The 25,038-nt window shown below is 53.3% G+C and overlaps 1 protein-coding gene across 2 annotated transcripts in view; it reads left to right on the top strand.

Moving 5' to 3' along the window:
* WDFY3 (WD repeat and FYVE domain containing 3) overlaps window positions 1–25,038 on the top strand; it is an 80,897-nt gene that overhangs the window by 19,385 nt on the left and 36,474 nt on the right. For both annotated transcript variants that reach the window (XM_061571392.1, XM_061571393.1), the window contains 25 exons: window positions 3,080–3,189; window positions 3,531–3,785; window positions 4,447–4,639; window positions 6,547–6,733; window positions 7,430–7,599; window positions 9,454–10,062; window positions 10,885–11,078; window positions 11,320–11,840; window positions 12,700–12,805; window positions 13,428–13,642; window positions 14,372–14,496; window positions 14,706–14,955; window positions 16,153–16,256; window positions 16,504–16,725; window positions 17,145–17,326; window positions 17,820–18,066; window positions 18,613–18,767; window positions 19,077–19,188; window positions 19,486–19,676; window positions 19,801–19,953; window positions 20,895–20,968; window positions 21,917–22,182; window positions 22,385–22,508; window positions 24,017–24,234; window positions 24,735–24,922. In XM_061571392.1, coding sequence (XP_061427376.1) covers window positions 3,080–3,189; window positions 3,531–3,785; window positions 4,447–4,639; window positions 6,547–6,733; window positions 7,430–7,599; window positions 9,454–10,062; window positions 10,885–11,078; window positions 11,320–11,840; window positions 12,700–12,805; window positions 13,428–13,642; window positions 14,372–14,496; window positions 14,706–14,955; window positions 16,153–16,256; window positions 16,504–16,725; window positions 17,145–17,326; window positions 17,820–18,066; window positions 18,613–18,767; window positions 19,077–19,188; window positions 19,486–19,676; window positions 19,801–19,953; window positions 20,895–20,968; window positions 21,917–22,182; window positions 22,385–22,508; window positions 24,017–24,234; window positions 24,735–24,922 — 5,171 coding nt within the window. The remainder of the gene's footprint in view (window positions 1–3,079; window positions 3,190–3,530; window positions 3,786–4,446; window positions 4,640–6,546; window positions 6,734–7,429; window positions 7,600–9,453; window positions 10,063–10,884; window positions 11,079–11,319; window positions 11,841–12,699; window positions 12,806–13,427; window positions 13,643–14,371; window positions 14,497–14,705; window positions 14,956–16,152; window positions 16,257–16,503; window positions 16,726–17,144; window positions 17,327–17,819; window positions 18,067–18,612; window positions 18,768–19,076; window positions 19,189–19,485; window positions 19,677–19,800; window positions 19,954–20,894; window positions 20,969–21,916; window positions 22,183–22,384; window positions 22,509–24,016; window positions 24,235–24,734; window positions 24,923–25,038) is intronic.

The raw sequence follows: 25,038 nt of genomic DNA, 5'->3' as shown, positions 1-25,038 counted from the left end.
TTGTTGCAGAAGCAGAGCCCATCTTGACGGGTGAAGAAGCTGCATAAAGGTTGGTGATGCTTCCTCTGATCTGCGACTTGCACACTTTCATCCAACAAGTTCCACGGCTTGAGCCGAGACGTCAAAAGCTCGGCATTGGACTTGGTGAGACCAAGATCTCTGATCAAGTCCTTGATGTCTTTTTGATTGGGATAGTATGGGTTTCTCTCCTCAGCTCCACCTCTGAAATTGTCATCTGGATCTACAACGTCTTCTTCGCTCTCTGACTTGCTGCTCTCTTCTAAAGACGGCTGCTCTCTCTCCGGAGGAGTTCGTACGGGGAGCTCATGGCAGTGTGGCACCGGGGTGATGGATGTAGGAAGGTCCGGATACGTGATAGCAGGTGCATTCTTGCCAGTCCGATGTTTAGAAGGGTCCACCATGCAGAAGTAGCAGTTGCTTTAGTGGTCAGTGGGTTCCCGCCATATTTTTTGGATAGCGAACTTCATGGCTGTCTTTTCTCCTCTGTACCATCCTTCAAAAATACATTAATATCACCCATGAATAGTAATGTGTAAGATATTCTCGCAATAATTTTCATATGTGATATATTTTTTCAATAACATTTTAAAATTGAAAACTTTGGCAATTATTTTTTTTAACAAATTCCGAGGTGAAATGAGGTGCCCAGGATTTGTCTTGATCTGTGACAGGCACGCCGAAATATGCCTTGTAGGCCTCACACATCTTAGCAGATGCTTCCACCGAGTACTTTTTCGCTCTTGTCTTGATAAATTGGCCGCAGACATAGCAAAATGCCTCTGCCGGATGCTTGCAGCCTCTTGATGCCATCTCAGAAAAATCAGATATGTATCCACTTAGGCAGCTGGAACTAAACTGAACTGGTGGGCTTAAGACCCGTGTATTTATACGACTATTTATATTACTGGAAAGTTCGAGAATGTTCGAGAAGTTACTCCAAGTTTACTCGGCACTGAATCTATCTGAAATGTTCTGTAAAATAGGTACATTTCAAAATATCACTGTCCTGGTCACAAACGTTTGTGGGGAATAATAGCCATTTTCTGTACCTTTGAGACATAAGCAATTAGGAAATAACACTTACTACCCAGGAACAAAAACAAAATTGTTACACAGTGTTATTGTTTCCGCTCACGCTCGTGAGTTGAAGAACAATTCTCACGACCAAATTAGCAGCAAATAAATTGCGACGTTTTTCTTGAAACTAGGCCTAGCATCTTCAGGACAAGATCCAGGAACTAGGAATAATTGTCACCTGAACTGATTTTTTTGTTTAGTTTGTTGTCCTTACCCCACGCCTCCAATTAGCACGGTTGGCTATGTACATTGTGGATGAAGTTCAACATACATGCGTACAAATGGCATGACATCACAGGAACAAAAAAGTCATATTTTCTAGGTATTAACCTTTATAATTGCATTGTAATGTTATTTTAAGGATAAACCTTGTTCGTTTGTTGAAGTACAAGGAAGCTTGGATGGATATTTTTGGAATAGTAAGTGAAGCGGACTGCGTGCCTTAATGATGTGTTGCCTCTGCCTCTGTTTGTGTGTAGACAGCACAGTAATGGTAGTGGTGGTCGTGCTGCTAATGGCAGTGGCTGCTGTAATGAGGGGTTGCCTGCGCTGTAATTCTGCCGGGTTGCTGCTCATCTCGCGCACGAGCTGTATTGCCTCCGTCGCAAATAGATTAGAGGCTTAATTACAGGTGCCGTGTCGCACGCTTGTGTCGCTGGTCTCCGCTTTTGAGATGCCGGCGTGGTGGGCGATGGACTGCGGAGTGCCGTGACACCTACACCACTTTGTTTCCATGCTCCATTGTGAACTTCCTAGTCGCTTATCCTATCCTTCTGCATCCTGCACACGTGTTCCAACGTCACATCTCCTCATTCCTGATTATGTACACGACGCTTTCTTTGATGCTCCGTTCCGTTGCGGTCGTCCAATCCACTTGCTCTACCCGTCCGGGGAGGGCCTAGCACCCTCCAACAGTGGCGCAGGTGCTAATGTTTACAGCCCTTTCTCAATCCACGGCTGGGTGAAGGCCTCCCCATACCGTGTGTGTCATGGGGATTCTTTGGCCATAGTTCACCACGCTGGCCATTGTGGGATGTTGAGAGCGAGCAGCCTTGGGCCGGATGAGATATCTTTCGCCAACGATGTTAGTCGCCATCGGAAATCAAACTCGGGTAGCTGGGCTGTGGCATGGCCCAGTAGTAGTCCATTCACCGCGTATTGCAGAGGTTTGTGGTTCGATTCCGACAGCCGAAACTGATTTTTACTGTGGTTTTAACGATAACAATACCCACCTTATGCTTCACGATTGACGTTAAGGATCCCTTGATGTCAATTCTAAGAGTAGGCCATTTTGCGCTGACGTCATGGTTCAAATTGATCAAATTCGTAAATTTACCTACAAATTTTTCAATTGTGAAACACAGCACCATCGCCCACTACCTGCAGATTGATGTCCGCTTGTCAAGCGCTGAGTATTCTTGTGCCGGGGGGCGGGGCAGGGGGTGCCCTTTGGAATGTGTTGAGATGAGATGCGATGTAAGTCACTTATCATTACAGACAAAGTGCTTGCCACAAATGAACCACAATACCTCGCTGATCTCGTCAAGGAGCATAAACCTTCATGCAAACTCAGGTCATCCTCGCAGCGGGAATTTGGCTGGCCATCGAACAAAGATGGTCGCTGCATCACGCGCTTTTAGATGCACTTCTGCCACCATCTGGAATGCTCTTCTGTAGGAAACCACTAGAGCTATGCACTTTTAAAGCTACGTTGAAAACGTATTTCTTTAGAACTGCTTTTTGTGTTTAGTTTGTGGTCCTTCCTACACATCTCCGATTATCACGCTTGGCTACGTACGGTGCGAAAGGAGTTTCAACATACATACATATAAAGCGCTCTGATAACCCGGCGCACAGAGCGCATTATCAAAACAAATCACTCTCACAACAATTGTTCACCCGGGGGGGGGAGGGGAAAGGAAGGGAAGCGACCGTGGTTGAGAGCGCGAGAGTGACGCATGGCGCCCTGTGGGTCTCACAGAGGCAGCGAGCTGCGCCATCGCCCAGTTTCTGGAGATTCACCAGAGTGAGGAGAGCAGCCGCGGGTGGATGCTGCTCAAGACCCTCAAGCTACTCGCAGCCTCGGGACAGGTGACGGCCGTGAGGGTGGTGGCAGTGGTGATTATTGTGATGATGATGTGATGGTGAGTGTGATAGTGATTGTTGTAATGGTGATGATGGTGGCAATGGTCATGATGGTGGCGGTGATCGTGATGATCGTGGTGATGATGATTTTGGTGGTGGTGAGGGTGATGATAATCGTTGAGGTGGAGATGAGGTGGATAGTGAGAGGTGGTGCCAGTGGCTTGGGGAGTCCATCCAGCAGTGGAATGACCATGCCTGACAATGATGTCGACAACGATGATCGTATACAGATACCACGGTCTCAGTGGTAACAGCCTGACGGGCCGTGCCTCCGCCTCTCCTCGCAGAAAACCGTCGACTGCATGACCACCATGTCGCTGCCGTCCACGCTTGTCAAGTGCCTCTACCTCTTCTTTGACCTGCCCCCCCCTGGGGGGCCCAGCCGGGCCACAGCGGCGGGGGGCACGGCCGCACCCCCCGTCGCCACCGCTGCCGCCACTCCGGCGGGGGCAGGGGCGCCGGTGCCGGCGCCGGGCTTGGCGAACCAGACCGACGTGTCGTGCTTCGAGCGCCGCGCGGCGCTGCAGAAGGTGTTCGGGCAGGTGAGACGTACCACACGAAGGGAGTGGGCGATTATCATGCTTGTCGTAAGCAAAGGATGACTTTGTTCGTAAAAGCTCAGGAGTGGAATTGGCCAATCGTCTCAATCATTAGAGGGCCACAGTTTTTGGACAATTGTTGGTGCCGTTTCTGGATGGCTTCCTGCTCGTCTATGGTTTACTAAATTGTTCTCTCTTTCTCTCTTTTGAGATGCCTAGCACAAAATCTCCCGGAATGCACCAGATTTCATTGGATCTCGGAAGTGAAGCAGAGTTGATCCTGGACAGTGCTTGGATGGGTGACCACCTTGCACAAACAGGTGGTGTCAGCTGCTGTGGGTCTACGTTGTCAGCAGAGGGTAGTTTAGTTGTTAGCGCACTACCCTAAGAACCCAGTGACCCAAGTTCGAAACCTGCTCACAGCCAACATCAGTGACGAATATCCGAACCGGTCCTGGGCCTCCCCTAGTTGGATTCTGCCTTCAATGAGTGCCTAGTGCGGCATGTAATCATCAGCACTGCGGAGACGAAGGCCGCTGGGTGTGGTGATGAACGCAACACCATCTCGTGCGTCGTGTTGGCCTTTATAGGCGCTTGCTAGCAGCGCTTGCCCCAAGAGACTATTAAGACTTAACAGCAATTTGTTTGTGTTTGTGCTGCGCAGATCCTGGTGCGGCTGTGTCGCTTCGTGTCCCCGGCCGAGGAGTTGGCGCAGAAGGACGACCTGCAGCTGGTGTTCACGGCGCTCACGTCGTGGTGCCCGGCACACAACCTGGCGTGGCGGCAGAGCGCCGCCGAGGCGCTGCTCACGCTGGCGCGACACGGCCTCAGCACCAACGTGCTCAAGTACCTGCACGGTGCGCGGTCGCCGGCGCTGCTCCCCCCTGCCGGCCTGTCATCCGAGCATTATTGAGTAATCGCTTACTTGACCGATTGTAATCGGTGCCAGATCGGCGCTCTCATCTCTAAATCACCGACCAGTTGATAATGGCCAGGTCTGGAGCGGTGAGCCCGTGTGGAACAATGCTGATGTGCAGGGTATTGAGTACAGGGCTGGTATTTATAACGCTGTCTGCAAGGCCTCATAATGGCCAGCTGGCTCGGGCTTGGAGCAAGTGGCTCGCAAACGGAAGACAATCGTTGACTTGGCCATCATCTCTCTACAGTCAGTAAAATGAGTACCACTTCATGGGGAAGTCAACAGTAAATGTCCTTGGCCTAAACTCACACCCCCACGATAGGAATGGGGAATTTCCACCACTTGTTCCAGACTGTCAATCAGGAGATGAGAACAAATGCCTCTGTGTGCATGTGAGCTGTGACTCACTCTGGCTTTAACTTTCGAAGAGACGCTGAGCCAGCAACGCAGAGAACTTCGGTTCGAATCCACACAGTGGTCGTACAAAAATCTAAGGGCTCCGATTACCCAAGTGAACGATTACTCTATTGATGACTCTACTGGCTATAGGTTTGATTCCCCAACTAATCTGTTAACTCTTGACTATCTGGTGGGAGAGGTGAACGAGCTAAAACACTAACACGGTGACACGAAACTCGTGTGTATTTAGCCGCGTGGAATCGGGGTGAAGATGGAGAATGCTGCTATGTCTGTTATTGTGCCGCTTCTCGAAGTAAGCGGTGACTTGCCGACATACTTGCAGTCACGTGGGCGCTGGGTCACTCACCCTCGATGAGTGAGGAGCAGCGCATAAACCAGGGCGCAAGTAAAATATGTTTTTGTGCAAACAATGTTTATCGATCCACGGCATGAGTGAACTGTGTACAGGAGTGTTCCAGTTCAAAGTTCAAGTGTATTTAGTGTGATCGGGCGAGAACGCAAGTGACCAGGATGAGTCATTTGAAAATGTGATCTGCGTCACCAAAATTACGAAAGCAAATATAACGTAAAATACAACAATGGAGCAAATATTAATCATGGCAAAAGCAACGGTGTTGATTCTAGATTTGAAGTTTTCGTGACTGCAAGGATCCATACTCTTTGGTTCTTTCGGTAAAGTTACGTAGGTTAAAAAAAAATACAATAAAATTTTAATGAAAATAACTAAATTAAAATTATTTCTTGCTGTGGCTGCCCTACCTGATGACAGAAGCTTGTGTTGCTTCAGAAACGTTGTGATTTAATTTAGTTACTTTTATTTTATAGTATTTCTATTATTTTATTATTATTTTATTCTTTTTATTTTCACCTACGTGACTTTACCGAAAGAACCAAAGAGTATGCAACGGTATTGAATTTGTGGCAAAAACAACTGCATGACAGGAAAAATAGAAAACAGTGCACAAACATAATCAATATGCAATGATTTTCCACGCACAAAAATTGGCTCGAATGTAGGGTGATTATTGCACTCGTATGCAGCCAGACAAGGGTGTATGATGTCAAATGCATCTGCAAGGGAAGTTATCGCAAAGAATCGAGAGCTCAGCATCAGGTTGTGATTGAGCCGGGAGAGGAAGCAGGGACGTTAATGAAGCGAAGGGATCCCCCAGGTGTTTGGGGCACGAGCAAAGAATGAGTTACAAGCACGTCAATGTTTCTGATGAGTCAGAACCGTGCGAGTGTTTTGGATGAGTCAGAACCGTGCGAGTGTTTTCGTTGAGTGATAACCGTGCGAGTGTTTCTGATGAGTGATAACCGTGGGGGTGTTTTGGTTTAGTGAGAACCTTGCAAGTGTTCTGTCCTCGGTACGAGGCGCTTGTGAAACACGCTGCTCCCCCCTCCCCCCGTCCTCTCCGTGTGCAGACAAGGAGTGCGTGGGGCTCTGCCTGCAGACGATGCGTCAGTCGAGCGAGCTGAGCCTGGCGGAGCTGCTCGAGATCCTTGTGAGCCTCCTGTGCTTCCTCAAGGACTCGAGCGAGGTGTCGCACAGCCTCCTCGACGACTTCCGCTGCTGCCAGGGCTACCAGTTCCTCTGTGACTTCATGCTCAGGCACGGCGCCAATGCACGCCGTCGTCCGTCTGTCCCCCCTACCTGTGCACGCTCGCCCGTTCACCCATGCATGCTTTAATTCGCCTACCCTATTCATCTGTATGTCTGTCCATGCATTCATTAATACATTCGTTCAGTCACCTGTTCATACTTAACTTTATTATCCAGATATCCATCAATGTAAATTGTGTCTTTGAATACCGGGGCCCAAAGCAGGTGTGTGGCGTGTTCCGTTTTTTCAATTTTCTCAACAACGTCCCCGTTATTTGTATTTCCAGAATGTAACGTTATTTATATTCTGTGTTAAAAGTATATATGTACGATTATAAAACAAAGGAAAACACGACGGACAATCACGAGTCACTTCTGGAACACGCCTCCATTTCCACTGCAGCTGCTGTCGAGTCATATGGCTGCTTGCAGCACGGCGGCGGCGTTAGGTAACGGCAACTCGGCACGGCTGGCGTGCCCCCTCCTTCGGGTTTTCTACTGTGGGAGCACAATTTTCTCACAACTGAAATGTTTTGGGTTTGTAGCTGTCCCACCCACCTGATCACCCACCTGATCACCCACCCACCCAAAGCCACTCTCCCATCCACCCGCCCACCTACTCATCCACCGATCACCCGCCCACACCCACCCCGGTGGCCCACGGCGTAAGAGTCGTGTGATGCGGTTTGGCTGGTGCCCGCGCAGGCTGGAGCAGGCGGAGGAGGAGGGTGCACGGGACGGGCTGCGCAACCTCGTGCTGCTGGTGGCCTCGCTGTCCACGTGCGGAGCGGCCGAGCTGCGTCCATCTAGCAGCCTGACGAGCGGCGTGCCGTACCTCCTGCCGGGCTTCACCGTGCCGCAACCGCTCGGCAAAGGTGCTCCTCCCTCTTCCTCCTGCCCCCTTCTCCCCTCCTCCTTCCCCCCTCCATCCCCCACCTCCCCCCTCCCTTCTCTCTCCACCCTCCTCCTTCCGGCCTCTCGTCCGTGTCGCCATTGTTTTTGCCGATTCTGATTCTGTTGTTAAAATTGCCATCAGACAATTCTAGACTGGCTTTGTCCTCATCAGGACTCGTCAGTACGGTTGTCTTCAATGCTCATTGCTGCCCAATGCCTCTGGGAAGCCACACATGAAGAGCGCTTTCCTCTCCACCATGGAGGTCCCCGTAAGCGTTTGCCTAATGGCCAATTACTTTGTCACAAAGGATGGCTTCAAGTCACCAATTAGACCGATTCTCTCTTCTTTCGCAGGGATCTGTGCTTGGCCCATCACATTTTAGCATCGACATGGCACCATTGGGTATTCTGCTCCGACATCTTGGCTTATCCTACCATTGCTATGCAGATGATACTCAAATTTATATCCGGTTAAAACCAGACGATGCAACAGCATCTTCTGCGCTATCTGCATCACTAACAGTAGTGAATTCATGGTTGCGTCCAAAACTTTTTGCTACTAAATGCCGACAAGACCGAAGCCATATTCATCGGCTCCTCTCTGCATCTTTCTAAAATTGGTTTGTTGATTGATGGTCACGATGTCAGTCCCACACGGGAGGTCAGACACCTTGGTGTTCAGTTCTGACCGGTTATTATCCTTTGAGGCACATATATCTCAGGTGGTTAAAATTTCCTTTTTCCAATTTAGAAATATTGCCAGAATGCATCGCTTCCTGTCACCTGCTGACTTGGAGAAACTCTTCCATGCTTTTGTGTTGTCCCGACTCGACTACTGCAACACCTTTTCGGTTGGGATTCTGAGCAAAGTACTAGGCAGACTCTAGCCTGTTCAGAATGCAGCTGCTAGAGTACTTGTACATGCACCGTTACGTTAACACATTACACCAGTCCTCTTATCTTTTCATTGCCTAACCAGTCATATTCCGAGTGGATTTTAAGATACTGCTATTCATCTATACGGCTTTAAAAGGGCTCACCTTACGTTACTTGCAGAAAATACATTTATATCTTCCATAAAGATTCTTAAGATCTTCTGATTTCCAACTGCTCAGCACTCCCAGGTCTAGTTTGCGATCTTTTGGTGATCGGGCTTTTCATAGCATGGCACCCAAGCTATGGAACACTTTGCCACTTGAAATCAGGTAATCAGAGTCTGTAGATATATATATATAAGTCTGCTTTGAAAACCCATCTCTAAACTGGCCTTCCCTCTTTCGTTTGGTCAGTTGCACTAGTTTATTTTTGTTTCTTGCTATTCATACATTGCGCATTGGGATCCGAGCATAGAATGCGCATTATACATTTTAATTATAATTATTAATCAGGCATTCATCCCAACGCTGAGTCCGGTTGTCTTAACGAAAATACGGCCACACATCCATCACCTGAATTGGTGGTCTGGATAAGGCTGAGAGCTTTCTACTTATAATGCAGTGATCACATAACATGCATTCAAGGCATTATGGGAGTTGTGGCTTGCTGCTGTTTGGGAGCACACCTTTGTGTGTTGTTATTTATATGCACGCTCCCACTCACTCACTAACCCAATCACTCGCCCACTCTCCCACTCATCCAGACCTTTCTATTAATTTTCATCCTGAACGTGTTCTCCTGTTCCCCTGAATTTTCACATTATTGCAAATTAATACCTCTCTCAGTCGCCGGCATTACTCTTCAACAGCACGTAACCATAACTCAGAAAGGCACAAATCTCCACGTTCCCGTTTAATAAGCACACTGTCACCCCGCCCCACCCGGCATCGCCCTGGCAGGCATGAGCGTGCGCAACCTACAGGCGTTCGGCGTGCTGCAGTCGGCCTTCATCAAGGCCCACACGACCCACCTGTGCGGCACCATCCTAGACGCGACATCCAACCTCTTCACCTCCGACCCGGCCAACTTCTTCATCCTCGAGTCCCAGCGGCCGCTGCCGCAGTTCGTGGAGCGGCTGCATGCGAAGCCGGCACGCGTACAAGAGCGCTTCTTCCAGCTGCTCGAGTCCGTGGTCTTCACCTTGGACTACGTGCCCTGCAAAGAGCTCATCGGCGTCAGCATCCTGCTGAAGGCCGGCGAGTCGCTGGGCTGCAGCGTGGCGGCCGTGCGCTCGCTGGCACGGCTGCTGGCGCGACACCCCGAGACTTTCCGCGAGGTATTTCGCGATGTCGGAATCCTGGAGGCGCTGGTCACCTGCCTGCACCGCTACGCCGCACTGCTCAAGGATCCCTCGCAGCAAGCCCCCGGCGGCGTCGGTGGTAGTGGTGGTGGTTATGATGGAACAGCCGCTGGTACTGCCACTGCCGCTTCGGAGGATCAAAGGGAGCTGGCGTGGCTCGTTATGGACACGCTGACAGAACTGCTGCATGACTCCAACAACAACGCAGGTGATAGTGGCGGTTGTGGAAGGTGGTGCCCAGTGTTGTTCTTGTCATCTTCTGTGAGCTTGGCAGAGTGTGCTGGGTACTTGGCATCACCTTGTTCATGTGAATGTTTTTATTGTTTACGTGCTCATGTTTGTTGCTTGTGTTTATTTTGCGTGACGTGTTGCTGATCCGTTACGTGAGCTGAGCGGCATGCGCTATGTACACAACGTCGTGTGTGTGTGTGTACGTGCGTGTTTTTTGTGGGGAACGGTAGTGTAGCGGTTAGCGCTCTGCGCTACGAACCTGGCGACCCGGGTTCGATTCCCGCTCACGGCCAATACCGGTGATGATTATCTGAACTGATCCTGGGCCTCTCCTAGGTCGACTCAGCCTCAAATGAGTACCTGGTGCGATGTGTAAACATCGCCACTAGGGAGACAAAGGCGGCCGGACGTGGTGTTGGCCATCCACCCGCTCGTTTGCCATGCCTGCCTTTATAGGTGCTCGCTAACGGCGCTTGCCCCTACAGTTGTTAAGGCTATACGGGGGATCTTTTTTTCAATTGTGTTTATGGAGAGCGGTCTTGCAGTGGTAAGCGCACTGTGCTACAAAACCAGTGACCCTATTTCGATTCCTTCTCCCAGCCAACAGCCTTAAACTGAGTGCCTGGTGCGGCGTGTAAGCATCAGCACTGGGAGGCAAGGGCGGCCGGGCACGGGCCTGGCCACACCACCCCCTTGTGTGCCATGCCGCATGTAATGTGCTCACCAAGAGCAACTTGCCCCGACAGTCTGTGTAGGCTACAGAGGGGGGATGTTTGTGTTTGTGCGTGTCGTGCTGCAGGAGCGTTCCGCGAGCTGGGTGGAGCGCGCTGCGTGCACAACATCGTACGCTACGCCGAGTGCCGGGCGCTGGCGCTGCGCGTGGTGCAGCAGCTCGTGCTGTCGGCGTGCGGCGACGATGATATGGGCACGCTGCTTGGGTTCATGCACACGGCCGGGCCCAGTGAGATCACGCTCAAGTCTGACATCCTCGCCGTGAGCGCACGCACACACGCACGCACACACGCACGGGGAGAGAGAGGGAGAGGGTGAGTAGAATAACATTGGAGGACGAGCAGGAGCTGGAGAGCAAAGGGGGAGAGTTAAAAAAGAGGAAATGACAGACATGTTACCGCTAGCACCGCTCCCAGCTGAGCGTACACCACACCCCTGTGCCTTGCCCTCCGCTCACCACCCGGCGCTGCCGATTGGCCGCTTGCACCCTGCCCCCGCGCAGGCCCTCGTGGAGGTGCTCACCGGAAGTCATCGCGCGCGCACCGTCTTCCGCAAGGTGGGCGGCTTCGTCTATGTCACCTCGCTGCTCGTCGCCATGGAGAACTCGCTGAACGCTAGCCCCGGTGCTTGCTGGGAGCAGGCCGACGAGGGGGAGGTGTTCGGCCTGCTCAGGGCCACGTTCCGCACGCTCACGGCCGCCATGCACTCGGAGCCGGCCAACGCGCGCTTCTTCGCTCGAGAGGTGCAGTACGACAAGCTGGCCGAGGCGCTGAGGCTGCTGGGTTGCTTCACGGGGGGGCGGCAGCTGGCGGGGGCGACAGCCGCCCTCTCCGGCTGTTCCCACGACGCGCTGCCCCAGCCCGATGCCGCAGGCCCCACACTGCCGTTCTCCTCCCACGATGCCTTGCTGCTGCCGGAAGGCGGCACTGGCTGTGGGTCGGGGGAGCGCGTGTCTCCGTCGCTCAAGCACTGCGGCAGGCTGTTTGTGTATCTCTACCACATGGCCACGGACTCGTTTGATGGGTGAGTGATGTGGAACCGGAACACACCCCCTGTTACTGATACATGTGATTGTATTTAATGATTGTTTTGAATTGCTAAACTTGGTTGTTTTTCAACCCACCGGTAAGGAGCTGAAACGATAATAATTGCCAGGTGTACGTGTGACAGTTTGTTTGGCTGTGTTGGGTGATTGAGGGTTTTGCAACAAGATTTTGGCTCGATCACTGCATGGCCTAACCCAGAAATTTGCTATTAATCATATTATCCACTAAGAAAACCTTCATGTTAAACTACCTCCTTTAAATGTGCGGATGAATCAGCGGCTAAATCGTTGAAGCTGCAACGATAAACAACTCAATAACGACTTTATTACGGCCATGGACACGCATGTAACATTGCAGCAATCTTCCCATATGTGAAATGGATGTTATTTAAACCGCTGATTCATTCTTTATTTGATCAGCTGGGTATGCTGTGCGGCGGTTATCGTCTTGTGGGTGTAATCATTGTAGCCTCGTGGTGTAGTGACCCACTTGCCGGCAGTCAGTCACTTCCTCATTACTCCTCTATCGCTGCTGCCGTGAATACTTAACAAGAATGGGGTGGGCCCGTGGCCCTGCAGTAGCAGAGGTTCACGATTCAAATCCAGCAGGCCACCCTGAATGTTAACAAAATACTTCACTTGCAGTGGATTTTAAAGATTCCTTGACATCATTTGAATCATGGAGGCAATTGTATACCACCGTCGTGGTACAAATTGCTAAATCCAAGAAATTATTAATTTATCTAGAATTACTCAGTCTACTGGCAGACTAATGCCACACCCAGGCCAGTGCACACCCTCACGTGGTGAGTGACTGTTGGGCTGCCTTATCCACAGGTCCACCATGAACACGTCCTCCACGGACATTCAAGTTGTCCACCCGGGAGCTGTGCTGGCCATGGTGGACCTACTGCCCTCCATTCCATACGAGGAGCAGCCCCAGGTGACAACAATACGGACCGCTCGCCCTCCACCATCACCTCCTCACACCCTTACCCCCTCATCCTCAGCTCCTTCACACTCCTCATACCCTCACTCTCCTAACCTCACCCATCTCACACCCTCCCCCTCTTCACCCCCTCACTCTTCTCCGTTCCTCTCCTCACGCCGTTCTAACCTCCTCGCCCCCATCACCTTCCTCACCACTTTGCCCGCTGTCGCTACTCCCCGCAGTGCCAAACATCCCAATGTAGCGGGACCTTCCTGAGCCATGAGACTCAGAGGAGGCGTTCCTGAGTACATTTGCACATGATTTATAGAACTCGGTGTAATCGCAGAGTTCAGACATGTTGAGTCGGCACTGCTGAGATCCTTGGTTCTAATCTGGGCTTCAGGCCACTTCCTCATCAGCTGCCTAGAAACCAGACTGACACTGATGGATGGGGGATAAGGTCACGGTCATCTGCTTCACGATCTGCCCAGGGGTTATTGAGGTCGTGAATGTTGCAAATGTCCACACGGCCCTCGAACCCGCGGTCTCGCTGCGGTGCCGGCTCGCCGCGTCGACGCCGGGGAGTGACGCGTGCTCCGTGCGGCGCTCTCTCTCCCCACCACCCGTGAGCCAGCAGGCGCTGGAGCTGCAGCTGCGTCTGGCTGGGCTGCTGCAGCTGCTGTCGCCGGGCGATGCGGCGCAGCAGGTGTTGTGTCGCGCGGGGCTGCAGGGCGCGCTGGTGCGACGCTGCGGCCCGGCTCTCGCCGATGAGGCTCACCCGCTGCACGCGCCGCTCCAGCGGCTCTTTGAGCGGCTCGCGTCGCAGGCCATCGAGCCTGCCGAGCTACGGTGAGACTCCCACACGGGGCTGCTTCTCCCAGACACTGGCGCCCCTCTTCTACGCTGGCATCTGCCTTCTTCCTGGCAGGGGTTTGCCTTCCTATCCATCCGCTCACTCCTGTCTTGGGCCATCGTCTCAACATCTACTCCGCAGCCCTTTATGCCCTGGCTACTCACCTCTCCAAAGCACCTCTTTCACTCGACTCACCTCCCGGTCTCTGCCCCTGGTGCTTCCACGATATTCCTCATTGTTCGTATGGCGGCGAGTTTGAACAGCAGTGTTAATACGTTCATCTAGACGTTGGATGAGTGACCCAGTTTACGCCTTAAGGAGTAGCCTGGTGTTTATCTCAAGCGCTGCCCACGAGTGATAGACATGGGCAGTGGCTTTACTATGTGGTCTATAATTTGAGATCGAGACTCACATGGAGATTTATAGGTAGACATAGAGATCCAAGAGACTACCATAGAGGTCCATAGACACACACAGAGACTGATGGACTTGTATGATGGATGTCGGCAGCAGTGTTTGAGCCAGGTAACCACTGTCACGTTGCGAGCTCTTCTTAATCCTCCGCCGGTGCAGGAGGAGATAGCCACTTCTGCCTCGCTTTCTCGTTCATCACCTCTCAGCCTGACGAGATCTTAAATCAGGAAGGTTGAGTACGAGCGGAGTGACGGGCACATTGTTGTCGTGTTCTCGTGTATTTTCGTGACCGTCGTTGGCCGCTAAACCAGAGAGTTCCTGCGGCTGGGGAACCCGCTGAGCTGCCTGGTGTGGGACAGCAGAGCGGCCACCGTGTACCGGCTCCACCGCCTCAACTCCAGCTCCTCCTCCTCCGACAGCGACGGCGTCGCGGCCCGTGAGTCACCGCGCCGCCCCTCCACGCTCACGAATCCTCACGAGCTTCCCGCAAAGCGGTGCCTCAGTCACCGGCGTGGTGACCTTCATATATTTCTGGACCTGGCACGCCACATCCAGTAGACCTCCTTTCTTCTTTACTACCCCACCCATTCCCCATTCTGCTCCCCACTCTCCCCGAACCTAACCCTAACCGCCCCGGCCCCTTAGGCATCTTGGGAGACATTGCCGAGTGCCCCAACGGGGTTCCGGGCTCCGAATCTCCGCAGCAGCAGCAGCAGCTGCAGTTGCAGCGCTGGCACCGGGGGCTGCTGCTGCTGCGGCCGCTGGACTCTGTGACCGTGCCGCTGACGCGCGTCAAGTGCCTCGTCTCCATGACGACGCCGCGCGATGTGCGCAGCAGCGGAAGCGGCAGCACGCCGCCCTTCGTCGAGTTCGACATGGCCCCCGAAGGCTTCGGGTACGTGAGTTATCAGGGAGGCAGAAACAGCGAGCGGCGGTGACACAGCCCGGCGGCAGCGCTAAATATTTGTAGTGAAATCACCAAACATTGCCGAATAAGGTACAATTATCACGTGCGCGAGTGCTTAACGTGCCAATCATCATTGGTTTGTCTCACACTGCTGAGTTGAAGAACAAATCTCACAGCTAACTTTAGCGATTAGATAGGACGTGTTTTCTCACTTCCCGGATTTTATTTTGGCTTCCTGGATTGTCCTGAAGTTGCTTGGTGCATTGTCAAGCAAAACGTCGCGTATATGACTACCATATTTGTGAGAATTGTTCTACAACTCACCGGTGTGGCTCACCAATAACGATTGGCACGTTAAACGCTTGTACGCATGACAGATGTCATTTATTTGGCTGTCGGCTTGTGGAGGGTCTTGGCCACACAAATTTGGCCAATGCCGGCGCCAGGATTTTCAGGTGGGGGGGCAACCCCTCCAGCAATGAAAAATTATAGGAGTTAGTAATTAAGGACTTGTCCCTTGCTTTTTATTCGACGTGTGTGTGGCGATGGCGTAGCCATCGATCGAGGGTCGAATTCGAACCGTGTGTGATCGGCATCGCGCTCGCTGAAGGTGAATGTCTTCAGGCAAGTCGTGTACTGTATACGCAACTGCGCACAATTCTGAGTCGCTTATAACTGCTTTGCCGTTACTTATTGCCAATTATGGACTCAGACTATTGTCCTATCATCTCATAGAGTCCCTGGCACATAATAATATGCTACACAGTGGCAGTGGGGGTCGCAAAATGCCGATTTATTACTAATGAACCCCAATGATCCGATCGAAGTTAGGGATTTAAATCGGATCATTGATGGGGCACGTGCCACCCCACCCCCCCACTGGCTCCGCCAGTAAATTTGGCCAGATCATTACTTGGCTTAACCCAATTATGATTCGTAATAGTGGCTGCAAAAACCTTTGTGTTAATTTGAGGAGTCTTTAATTATCATCAATGTAAATTCGAGATACAATCAGGTAATTGAAGATGTAAATTGTAACTAAAGATATTACAAGAACCAAACAAACACGTGAAACTGTAATGACACGAAGTCAAACCGTTCTTTTCCGACTCGCACACTCGGGCGAGACTTCACGCCACCTCTGTGTCTCTCCGCCCCCTCCCTGCCTGGCTCCTGTGTGCTCAGCTGCCTGTTCCTGCCCAGCTTGGCGCCACAGAACGCTCAGCCGGGCTCAGCGGGGGGCTCGGGGGGCACCGGGGACAGTGCCGTCACCAGCGGCATCGGCACAGGCAAGGCCCGGACGGGACCCCCTCCCACAGCATAAATCAATAAATAGACCGAACACTGTCACCGTCAACACTGGCTTGAAATGGACAAATATACGTGGTCCAGTTGAAGTGACTTCCCGATCTGGCAACAATGCCTCACTGTTTCTGCATTGTGACAGACTCGCTCCTCCGCCCGCTGTGCCCGCCACCCCCGCCATCCCCGCCCCACCCCACCCCCCTCCCCCTGCCCCGTGCACCCCACGTGCAGGCGAGCGCCTCTTCCCGCCAGCGTCGGGCCTCTCCTTCTCGGCGTGGTTCTGCGTGGAGCGGTTCTCCCCGCCGGGCCGGCCTCCCCACCCGGTGCGCCTCCTCACGCTGGTGCGCCGCGGCGTCGGCGCGGAGCTGCAGCACGTGTGCCTCACCGTGACGCTGTCGGCGCGCGACCGCTCGCTCGTCGTGTCCACGCGAGAGGAGCCGCTCCACGGCCTGGGTGAGGCCGCCGCTGCCGCCCTTCCTCGCCGCCAATGCTCTCGCGCTCCTTTTACCCAGGAGGGGCTCGCCCAGGCTCAAGGAACTTTTTCTCGAGGGTTCTGACAAGTTTTCTAAAAGGGAGAAAGGGGGGCGAGGTTGCTGCTGCGCATGATTCCAATTGAGTGATTTGTAGGTGATGTTTCGGCGTTGGGATATTTGACCAATACCGGTTGCATTGTATGGTTGTTCTTGCTATGAGAGGAAATCGGAGAATCCAGAGGAAACCCATGCAGAAGAGGGGGAGAACATACAAACTCCATACAGAAAGGCACCAGTCAGGAATTGAACCCGGGACCTATCCAGGTATCCAGGTCTCTTAAGCCCTCAATTGGTTTAACCTGAATGGTTACACAAGTACCTTTGTCTTTGTCCGTCCAGTGGAGGACCCGGCGGAGGAGAGCTCCTCGTATGAGATTCTGCCATCGCTCGCTCGCTTCCGCGTGGCCGAGCTGGCGCAGGAGGGCGTGTGGCACCACCTGGTGCTCACCCTGGGTCGCGGAGTGCTCAAGAACAGCACCGCCACGCTCTACCTCAACGGGCAAACTGCCGGCTCCGCCAAGGTGCCGCCCCCCCCCCCCACCTCCCTCAGCATCTCATCGCGTGGCACCAGTCAGTCGTGTGTCGCTGCTGGCAACCCTAATTATGCAGTCGCCGGACACACGCCTGCTGGGTTATTGAGGGGCTCCCCCAGTGGTGTCTGTCATTGTGCGGCAAAAGGTGATTCTTCAGCACCCCGCCTGCAAGTGTGCATGAGTCTGTCAGTAGGGGGCGATGATTGTTGCTGTGTGTGTTCTCGATTGCATTGCATTGCAGCTAATGTTCGAAGACGCCAGCACACAATACCATTTACTCATTTCGAATTATATCAAGGGATATTTAACGTCTACTGTAAAGCAGACAGCATGTAGTGTTTTATAGTTATACACCAGCAGGAACTAATCAGGGCGACCTTCAGCTTTGTGGTCGTCTTTAGGAACACACAATGACACCGCGGTCTCTCATGCGACGTTGTACTCTATGCCCGTGCTCCTTTGGTGCGTGTCGCCCCCGCAGCTTCACTACGTGCGCTCCTTCCCGGGTGGCTCGGCAAACCCGCCGGCCGGCCTGTCGGTGTTTGGCTTCATCGGCACGGTGCCCTCGCAGCGCGACGCCGGGCCCCGGCTCCTGGGCGCACCGCACCTCGTGTGGCGCCTTGGCCCCACATACCTGCTGGAGGAGGTCGTGACCCCGGCAGCTGTGGCCACCATATTTGAGCTGGGCTCGAGCTACGTGGGCAGTTTCCAGGCCGTGGGAGCCTCGAGTGAGCATGAGTTATTTTGTCATTTCGCTTCCGAAGCCCGCTTTAATTAGCCCGAGGAACGGAGCCATTGTAGCTTTGAAATTCCCTGGCTCTCACCAGACATCTTGTGTTAAATTAAGACGGAAGTTTTTACAGCCAATGTTACGATGCATAATTGAATGTTGGGTGAGACCACATAATGATCTGGCCATATTTAAGCTGTCACGTGGTGTGCAAGCCTTAATGCGGCAGTTAATATTGTTTCAGCTCACACACCGGGAGGAGAGCAATTCCCACAATCGCATGTCGCGATTAGATAGGCGATGGTTCCCTTAAACTGTGCCAAGCATTGTCATGATAGAATCCAGGGAGTTGCAACAACCGCAGCACCTGACTCCGCATCTTAAATAGGTGTCATGACCTAACAGAAACAACCAATCAGATTGCAATTAGATATTAACCATCACAAATAATTTATTTTAAATGTTATTCCAGCCCTTGCTGTAACACCTGATCACACATGCGCATTAACGCACACGTCTCCTTGCTTGGTGGTGACGCATACAGACCCCAAAGACCCCAAGGCCGAGGGCAGCCTTGGGCCCCTGGTGGTCGAGGAGAGGGTCTCTCTGGGCCTCAACGCGCTGTCCGAGTCCTCACTGACCGTCGCGCGCATCCGCAAGGTCTACAACCGCGCCGACAGCAAGGCCATCGCCAAACAGGTCCGTCTGTCACCCGCCACTGTCACCGCCACTGCCGCCCGTCACCCGCACTGCCGCACGCAGACCCCCACTGCCACCTGTAATCATAATAATGATATGCATTGGGTATTCACGCCATTCTTATGGTGCAAGGCTATCATGAAGGCGCTGTGCGTCAGACAGTCTGCAGTAGTTTCACATTAGAGGGCAATGTTGTGATGTGTAATCCCTATTGCGTAATTCACTTTTTTTTTCATTTGGCAAATTTGGACCATGACGCCAGGACAAATTGATCGACTCTTTTCGAATAACAACGCCGCGTGTCCGCAGCTCGGCCTGCTGTCCCACGAGAACGCTACCCCGATTCGGCTGCTCTTCAACACAGCGTGCCACCTCACCGGGCCGGCACGCACCATCGGAGCCGCCCTCCTCGGCTACCTCGGTGAGCCACGCCACGGGGGCCGTGGGGTCCGCGGGGAATGTGTGCCCTGTCTGGACGCCGCTAAGCCACGTGGACCAAGATTCTTGTTTTGTCCATTTATATATTTAGAGTCAAAGCAATTTCAATGTTTGTTTGAGCAGGAAATCGCTGTACAATTGGTTGAAGATGCCTGTGTTCTCAGCTGGCTGTTGTGAATAATCCAATTAACGGTGATTGCAATGGTCATTTTGGTTTTTGTGAGTAATCCACTTCACGGTGATTGTGGCGGTTGTGGTTGTGGCTCGTTGGTCGCTGCAGGCGTGCGCACGTTTGTGCCGCGCCAGCTCGCCAGCACCTTGCAGTACGTGGGCGGCGCAGCGGCCATCCTGGGCCTGGTTGCCATGGCGGCGGACGTGGAAGGCCTGTACGCGGCCGTCAAGGCCCTGGTGTGCGTCGTCAAAAGCAACCCACTCGCCTGCAAGGAGATGGAGCGCATTCGCGGCTACCAGGTGAGCACACCCCCACAACAACAAAAGCCTCGACCGACTGCTGCCCGACGCTGGTTACCAAAGGAGTGGCTCTCTCCCTGTTCCCCCCGCCCTGCCCGCGAACCGTCATCATGGCCGCCACCAGCTGCTCGCCATGCTGCTCAAGAGGAAGCGCTCGCTGCTCAACAGCCACATCCTGCACCTGACCTTCTCGCTGGTCGGCACGCTGGACAGCGGGCGAGAGACGAGCCTCATCCCCAACCCCGCTGGCTTCCAGGACCTGCTTTGCGACCTCGAGGTGCTGCCCCCCCTCCCTCCCTCCCTCCCTCCTAAACCCCCCCATCCTAATAATTCATCTGCCAGTCGGAGGGGGCGATGATTGGAATGTATGATTCCAAGTGAGTATCATTGGACCTCCTTTGCCAGTACCAAAATATAATAATATGGTTTTTCCCCTTTTTTCTGGCAAGAAAACTGAAACCTTTTTACAAGGAATTATGTCTGCATTACCCACAATACTTGTGGTCAAAATGCAAACAAAAAACACACTGATAATTAATGCATTGTCCTTGAAACTGATTGGTCCACACCAGATCTAGATGCTTACCCCGAGCCCTCATTACTTTGATAGTGCATTGTCTTTGAGCTGTGCGCCTTTTGGCGTCCTCTGGTCTAGCACGAATTGAGACGAGGCTCAAAAGAAAGCCGTCTCTGGTGTGGACCAACAGTTTCAAGGACAAAACATATATTATCAGTGTTTTTGTTTGACCACAAGTATTGTGGGTAATGCAGACATGATTCCTCGTAAAAAGGTTTCAGTTTTGTTGTCAGAAAAAAGAGGAAAACCCTATTATTCCAATTGAGTAATTTGTGGGTAGTTTTCTAATTTGCCAAATTTGGTTTCTACGCTTGTGAATGACGTCAAGGGTTCTTTAACATCGATTGTGAAGCATACGGTGCGGATTATTCCACTTATTACATCCGCAGTATTAACCAGAGTGGTCTGCAGATTCGACCCACGCACCTCTGCAACAAACAGCGACCGCGCTACCACTGGGCCGTGTAGTCCTTGAAGGTGGAGTGCCACCTTTGCAGCAGCTGTGGCATCTAGCAGAAGGAAGGGGACTAACGCCATTGGAGTGATGACCTCCTGACCTCGACCGTTGAGAGTTTGGTTTTAGTTGAAGGGTCCGTGTTCGTCCTGTTTTGCGAGCGATGTGCGTCGCTGTTTCACCACAGGTCTGGCTCCATGCACCCTACGAGCTCCACCTGTCTCTGCTGGAGCACTTTGTGGAGCTGCTTACTGAGTCCAGGTGAACACAACAACAACAACAGCCACAGCAACAGATTACATTCATGCAGCATCTGTGTGGCCTTCGGCTAAATCACCCGGTATATATATTAATTTTAACTCAATGGCTGATCATATGTCAAAAGGCCTAAAAAGTCAGATGGTCAGCAACAAACAGCAATATTAGAGTTGTAATATATACGAGTTAACTTGTATCTTGCATTGAGCGAGGTTATTATTAAAAAATCTTGTGGAATAAGGCGATGGGAGGGGATTCCAAAAGTGGAGCAGTGTGAGCGAAGACGCAGAAAGAGACTTGTTGTGACTTGCAGTGTGGTGAGTGAGTGGATGAGTGAGAGAGTAAGTGGGTGAGTGTTGTGACCTGCAGTGTGGTGAGTGAGTGGATGAGTGAGTGAGAGAGTAAGTGGATGAGTGCTGTGACCTGTAGCGTGGTGAGTGAGTGGATGAGTGAGTGAGTAAGTAGGTGAGTGCTGTGACCTGCAGTGTGGTGAGTGAGTGTTGATGAGACAAAATTGTCAGTGTCTGGTAGACTTCAACATGACAGGAGGAATCAATGAGCGAAGTTCATGGCAACGGTAACCATCTCATCAGATCCCGGACGCTAAGTGGGGTTGAACCTGGATAGTGGTCGCCCATCCAAGCACTCTCCAGGTTCCGAGTGGTCACCGACCACTGTTTAGAGCAGGTGCTAGAGGATGCTGTGGGCATGCATGGTGGGCAGCAGAGGGCCACGCAGCAACATCCATTGTACTGTACCATGCCCAACGTCTAAACTGCCCACCTCTTGCCAAACCCCAAAGGTCAAGGTGCATCCGCGCCCACCGTTACCTGCCAAGGTCGCTCGATCTCGCTTCCACACAGAGACACGTACCAGGATACTCCCCCTACCCCTCACACTCGGACCACTCACTTCCCTCCCCCCCCACCCCCCCCCGTCTGCCCCCCACAGTGAGGCGACCCGTAACGCTCGGCTCATGCGTGAATTTGGGCTCGTTCCGCGGCTGCTGCTGACGCTGCGCGACGCTTCGCTGTCACGCGCCTCCGTGGGCGCCGTGGCCAGCGTGCTGCGCCTCCTGCTGCAGGCCTTCCCCTCGCCCGGCGACCTGCTGCGCTTCGGTCACTTCCTCGCCGCCACGCTGCCCCCACACCTGCTCAGCGAGAAGGCGCTATGCCCCGACAGGGACGAGCAGCAGCAGCAACAACAGCAGGACTTTGGTAACAACAACAGCAGTGGGATTGTGGTAACAACCATGGCAGTGGGATTGTGTTAATAGCAGTAATAGAACTGTGGTAACTGCAGCAGCAGGACTTTGCTGACATCAACAGGAGTGGGATTGTGGTGTGCGGTTGTGGTGTGATGCGTGTTTGGTTGTGGCTTACGACGTGCGCGTGGTTGTGGCGTGTGCGGCGCTTGCAGGCTGGGAGGAAGAGGTGGCGGGTCAGGGGGGGGCACGCACTGTGTGGCTCAGGAACCAGCTGCTGGAGACGCTCCTCGCGCTGCTGACGCACGGTGCCCGCGACAAGAGCGCAGTCAGCCTCACGTGAGCGCACTTGCCCGCGGCAAACCCTGGCTCCCAACCCTAAGCATGGCTCCAACCTGAACCCTGGCTCCCAACCCGAAGCATGGCTCCCAGCCCTAAGCATGGCTCCAACCTGAACCCTGGTTCCCAACCCGAAGCATGGCTCCCAGCCCTAAGCATGGCTCCAACCTGAACCCTGGCTCCAACCCTAACCCTGGCTCCCAACCCTAAGCATGGCTCTAACCTGAACCCTGGCTCCAACCCTAACCCTGGCTCCCAACCCTAAGCATGGCTCTAACCTGAACCCTGGCTCCCAACCCTAAGCATGGCTCCAACCTGAACCCTGGCTCCAACCCTAACCCTGGCTCCCAACCCTAAGCATGGCTCCAACTTGAACCCTGGCTCCCAACCCGAAGCATGGCTCCCAGCCCTAAGCATGGCTCCAACCTGAACCCTGGCTCCCAACCCTAAGCATGGCTCCAACCTGAACCCTGGCTCCCAACCCTAAGCATGGCTCCAACCTGAACCCTGGCTCCAACCCTAACCCTGGCTCCCAGCCCCAGGACAATCATATCCCTGGCTATAACCTTTACACATAGCCCCAACGCGAGTGCTAACCCTAAGCATAGCCATAACCCGAGATTCAACTCTTATCCTTACTTTAACCCTCACACCTACCTCTAACCCTAGCCCATAACCCAGGCCCTAACATCATCACCATACCTAACCCTATCGCCTATCTCCAACCTTAACCAAATCCCAACCATAAATCCTAGCCATAACCATTTCCGTAACCCCTACCATAGCCCTAGCTCTAAGTTTCACACAAATCCCTTCGCCAACCGACCTCAACTGTAACCCTAACCACCATACCTTTGATCCCATTGCCAGCCCTCGCCTTAACACTCACCATATCTGACCAATTACTGATACCTAACCCTTAACACGGTTAGCGCGCTGCGCTACGAACTGGGCAGCCCGAGTTTGATTCCCGCTTACGGCCAACACCAGTGACGATTATTTGTACCGGTCCTGGACCTCCGCTAGGTCGACTCAGCCTCAAATGAGTACCTGGTGCGATCTGTAAACATCGCCACTGGGGAGACGAAGGCGGCCGGGCATGGTGCTGGCCACCCACCCCCTCGTGTGCTGTGCGAGCCTCGCTAACAGCACTTGCCCCAACAGTCTGTTAAGGTTATACGGGTGATCTTTGTCTTTGTTCGTGTGAGTAGCACAGTGGTGAGCGTGCTGCTCGACAGACTCGTCGAGTTTGATTCCCACTCACAGCCAACATCCGGTCCTGAACCTTCCCCTGGTTGCCTCATCCTTATATTAGTACCTGGCACGGTGTTTAGGCCTAAACCACGGCATTGGGGAGACAAAGTCGACCAGATGTGGTGCTGGCCACACCACCCCCTTAGGTGCCATGCCGGCCTCAATAGGTCCTTGCAATCAGCACTTTCTCAAAAGTCTGAAAGGTTTCGTGGGGGAATCTCTGTGTTTGTGCGCGTGTGGCGTTGGCGCTGCAGGGCGTGCGAGGACGTGATCAGGACGCTGGGCTTCGACTGGCTGCTGCTCTTCACGCAGGGCCACCTGCACCCCAGCACGGTGCTCGCCAGCATGCGCGTGCTGCTCGCGCTGCTGTCCCACCCCTCGGTGCTGGCGCGCTTCCGCGAGGGTGCCCCGGGGGGCGGCTGGCTCGACCACACTGAGCCTGTGCTCACCAACAAGATCGGTTCCGTGCTGGGTATGTCCGGACGGTGCTGGGGCAATGGTAAGGCTGGGGGGGCTAGAAAAAGTCGGTGAAGTGGCGATCTCCTGCCCAGTGAGCATTGAGTCATTGATGCCCTTCGCCTGTTTACAGCCCTGGAACTTCCACATTACTTTGGCGGGGGTGATCTCTCCATTGGGCAAACACTGATAACTTCCCCACAAAGTGGCATCTGTTTTATGGATCCTGGAGTGATGATGGGCTGAGTCAACCCCCCAACCAGGATTAAATTCCCAACTTTCCGATTGCGAGTCGCTCGCTTTACTGCCGAGCCACCTTCGGGCTGGAGGTGGGGTGTGTGTGTTAGGGGTGGGTGAAGAGGATGATGTGAGATGTAGGGCTATTGTTGAGGGTAATGAAGAGGCTTCGCGAGCCACCACACAGATTTGCGATCGCCTCTTGTCCAGCGTGTGCCGTGACCCCTCCATCTCTCCATGCTTTTCCTCCACCCGCCCATTTCCCCGGCCGGCCGGCAGGCATCAATGTAGGCCGCAGTGGCGGGCGCTCGAGCGTGCGCGAGATCAACCGCGAGGCGTGCCACGTGCCGGGTTTCGCCGTGCTGCAGGCCTTCCTGCCGCGCCACACCGCCGTGCCACAGCTCTACTTCCTGCTCATGGCGCTGCTGCTGCAGCAGCCCATCGCCCGCCTTCCCGGCGACCTCAAGGTGCTACCCCACCCCCCCTGGGCTTTGTTTTTCTCGTGCGGATTTTCCCCGGTTTGACCGCCGTACAACGCTCCCGGTGTCGTGTGGCACTCTGGCGGATCCAAGGGGAAGGGGGC

Source organism: Lethenteron reissneri, chromosome 47 (genome assembly GCF_015708825.2).
Source record: "Lethenteron reissneri isolate LAM-NWPU_2019-01 chromosome 47, ASM1570882v1, whole genome shotgun sequence".
In the NCBI taxonomy this organism is placed as follows: domain Eukaryota; kingdom Metazoa; phylum Chordata; class Hyperoartia; order Petromyzontiformes; family Petromyzontidae; genus Lethenteron; species Lethenteron reissneri.
The sequence above is the reverse complement of the archived record's forward strand: the minus strand, read 5'-3'. Positions and strand labels throughout refer to the sequence as shown.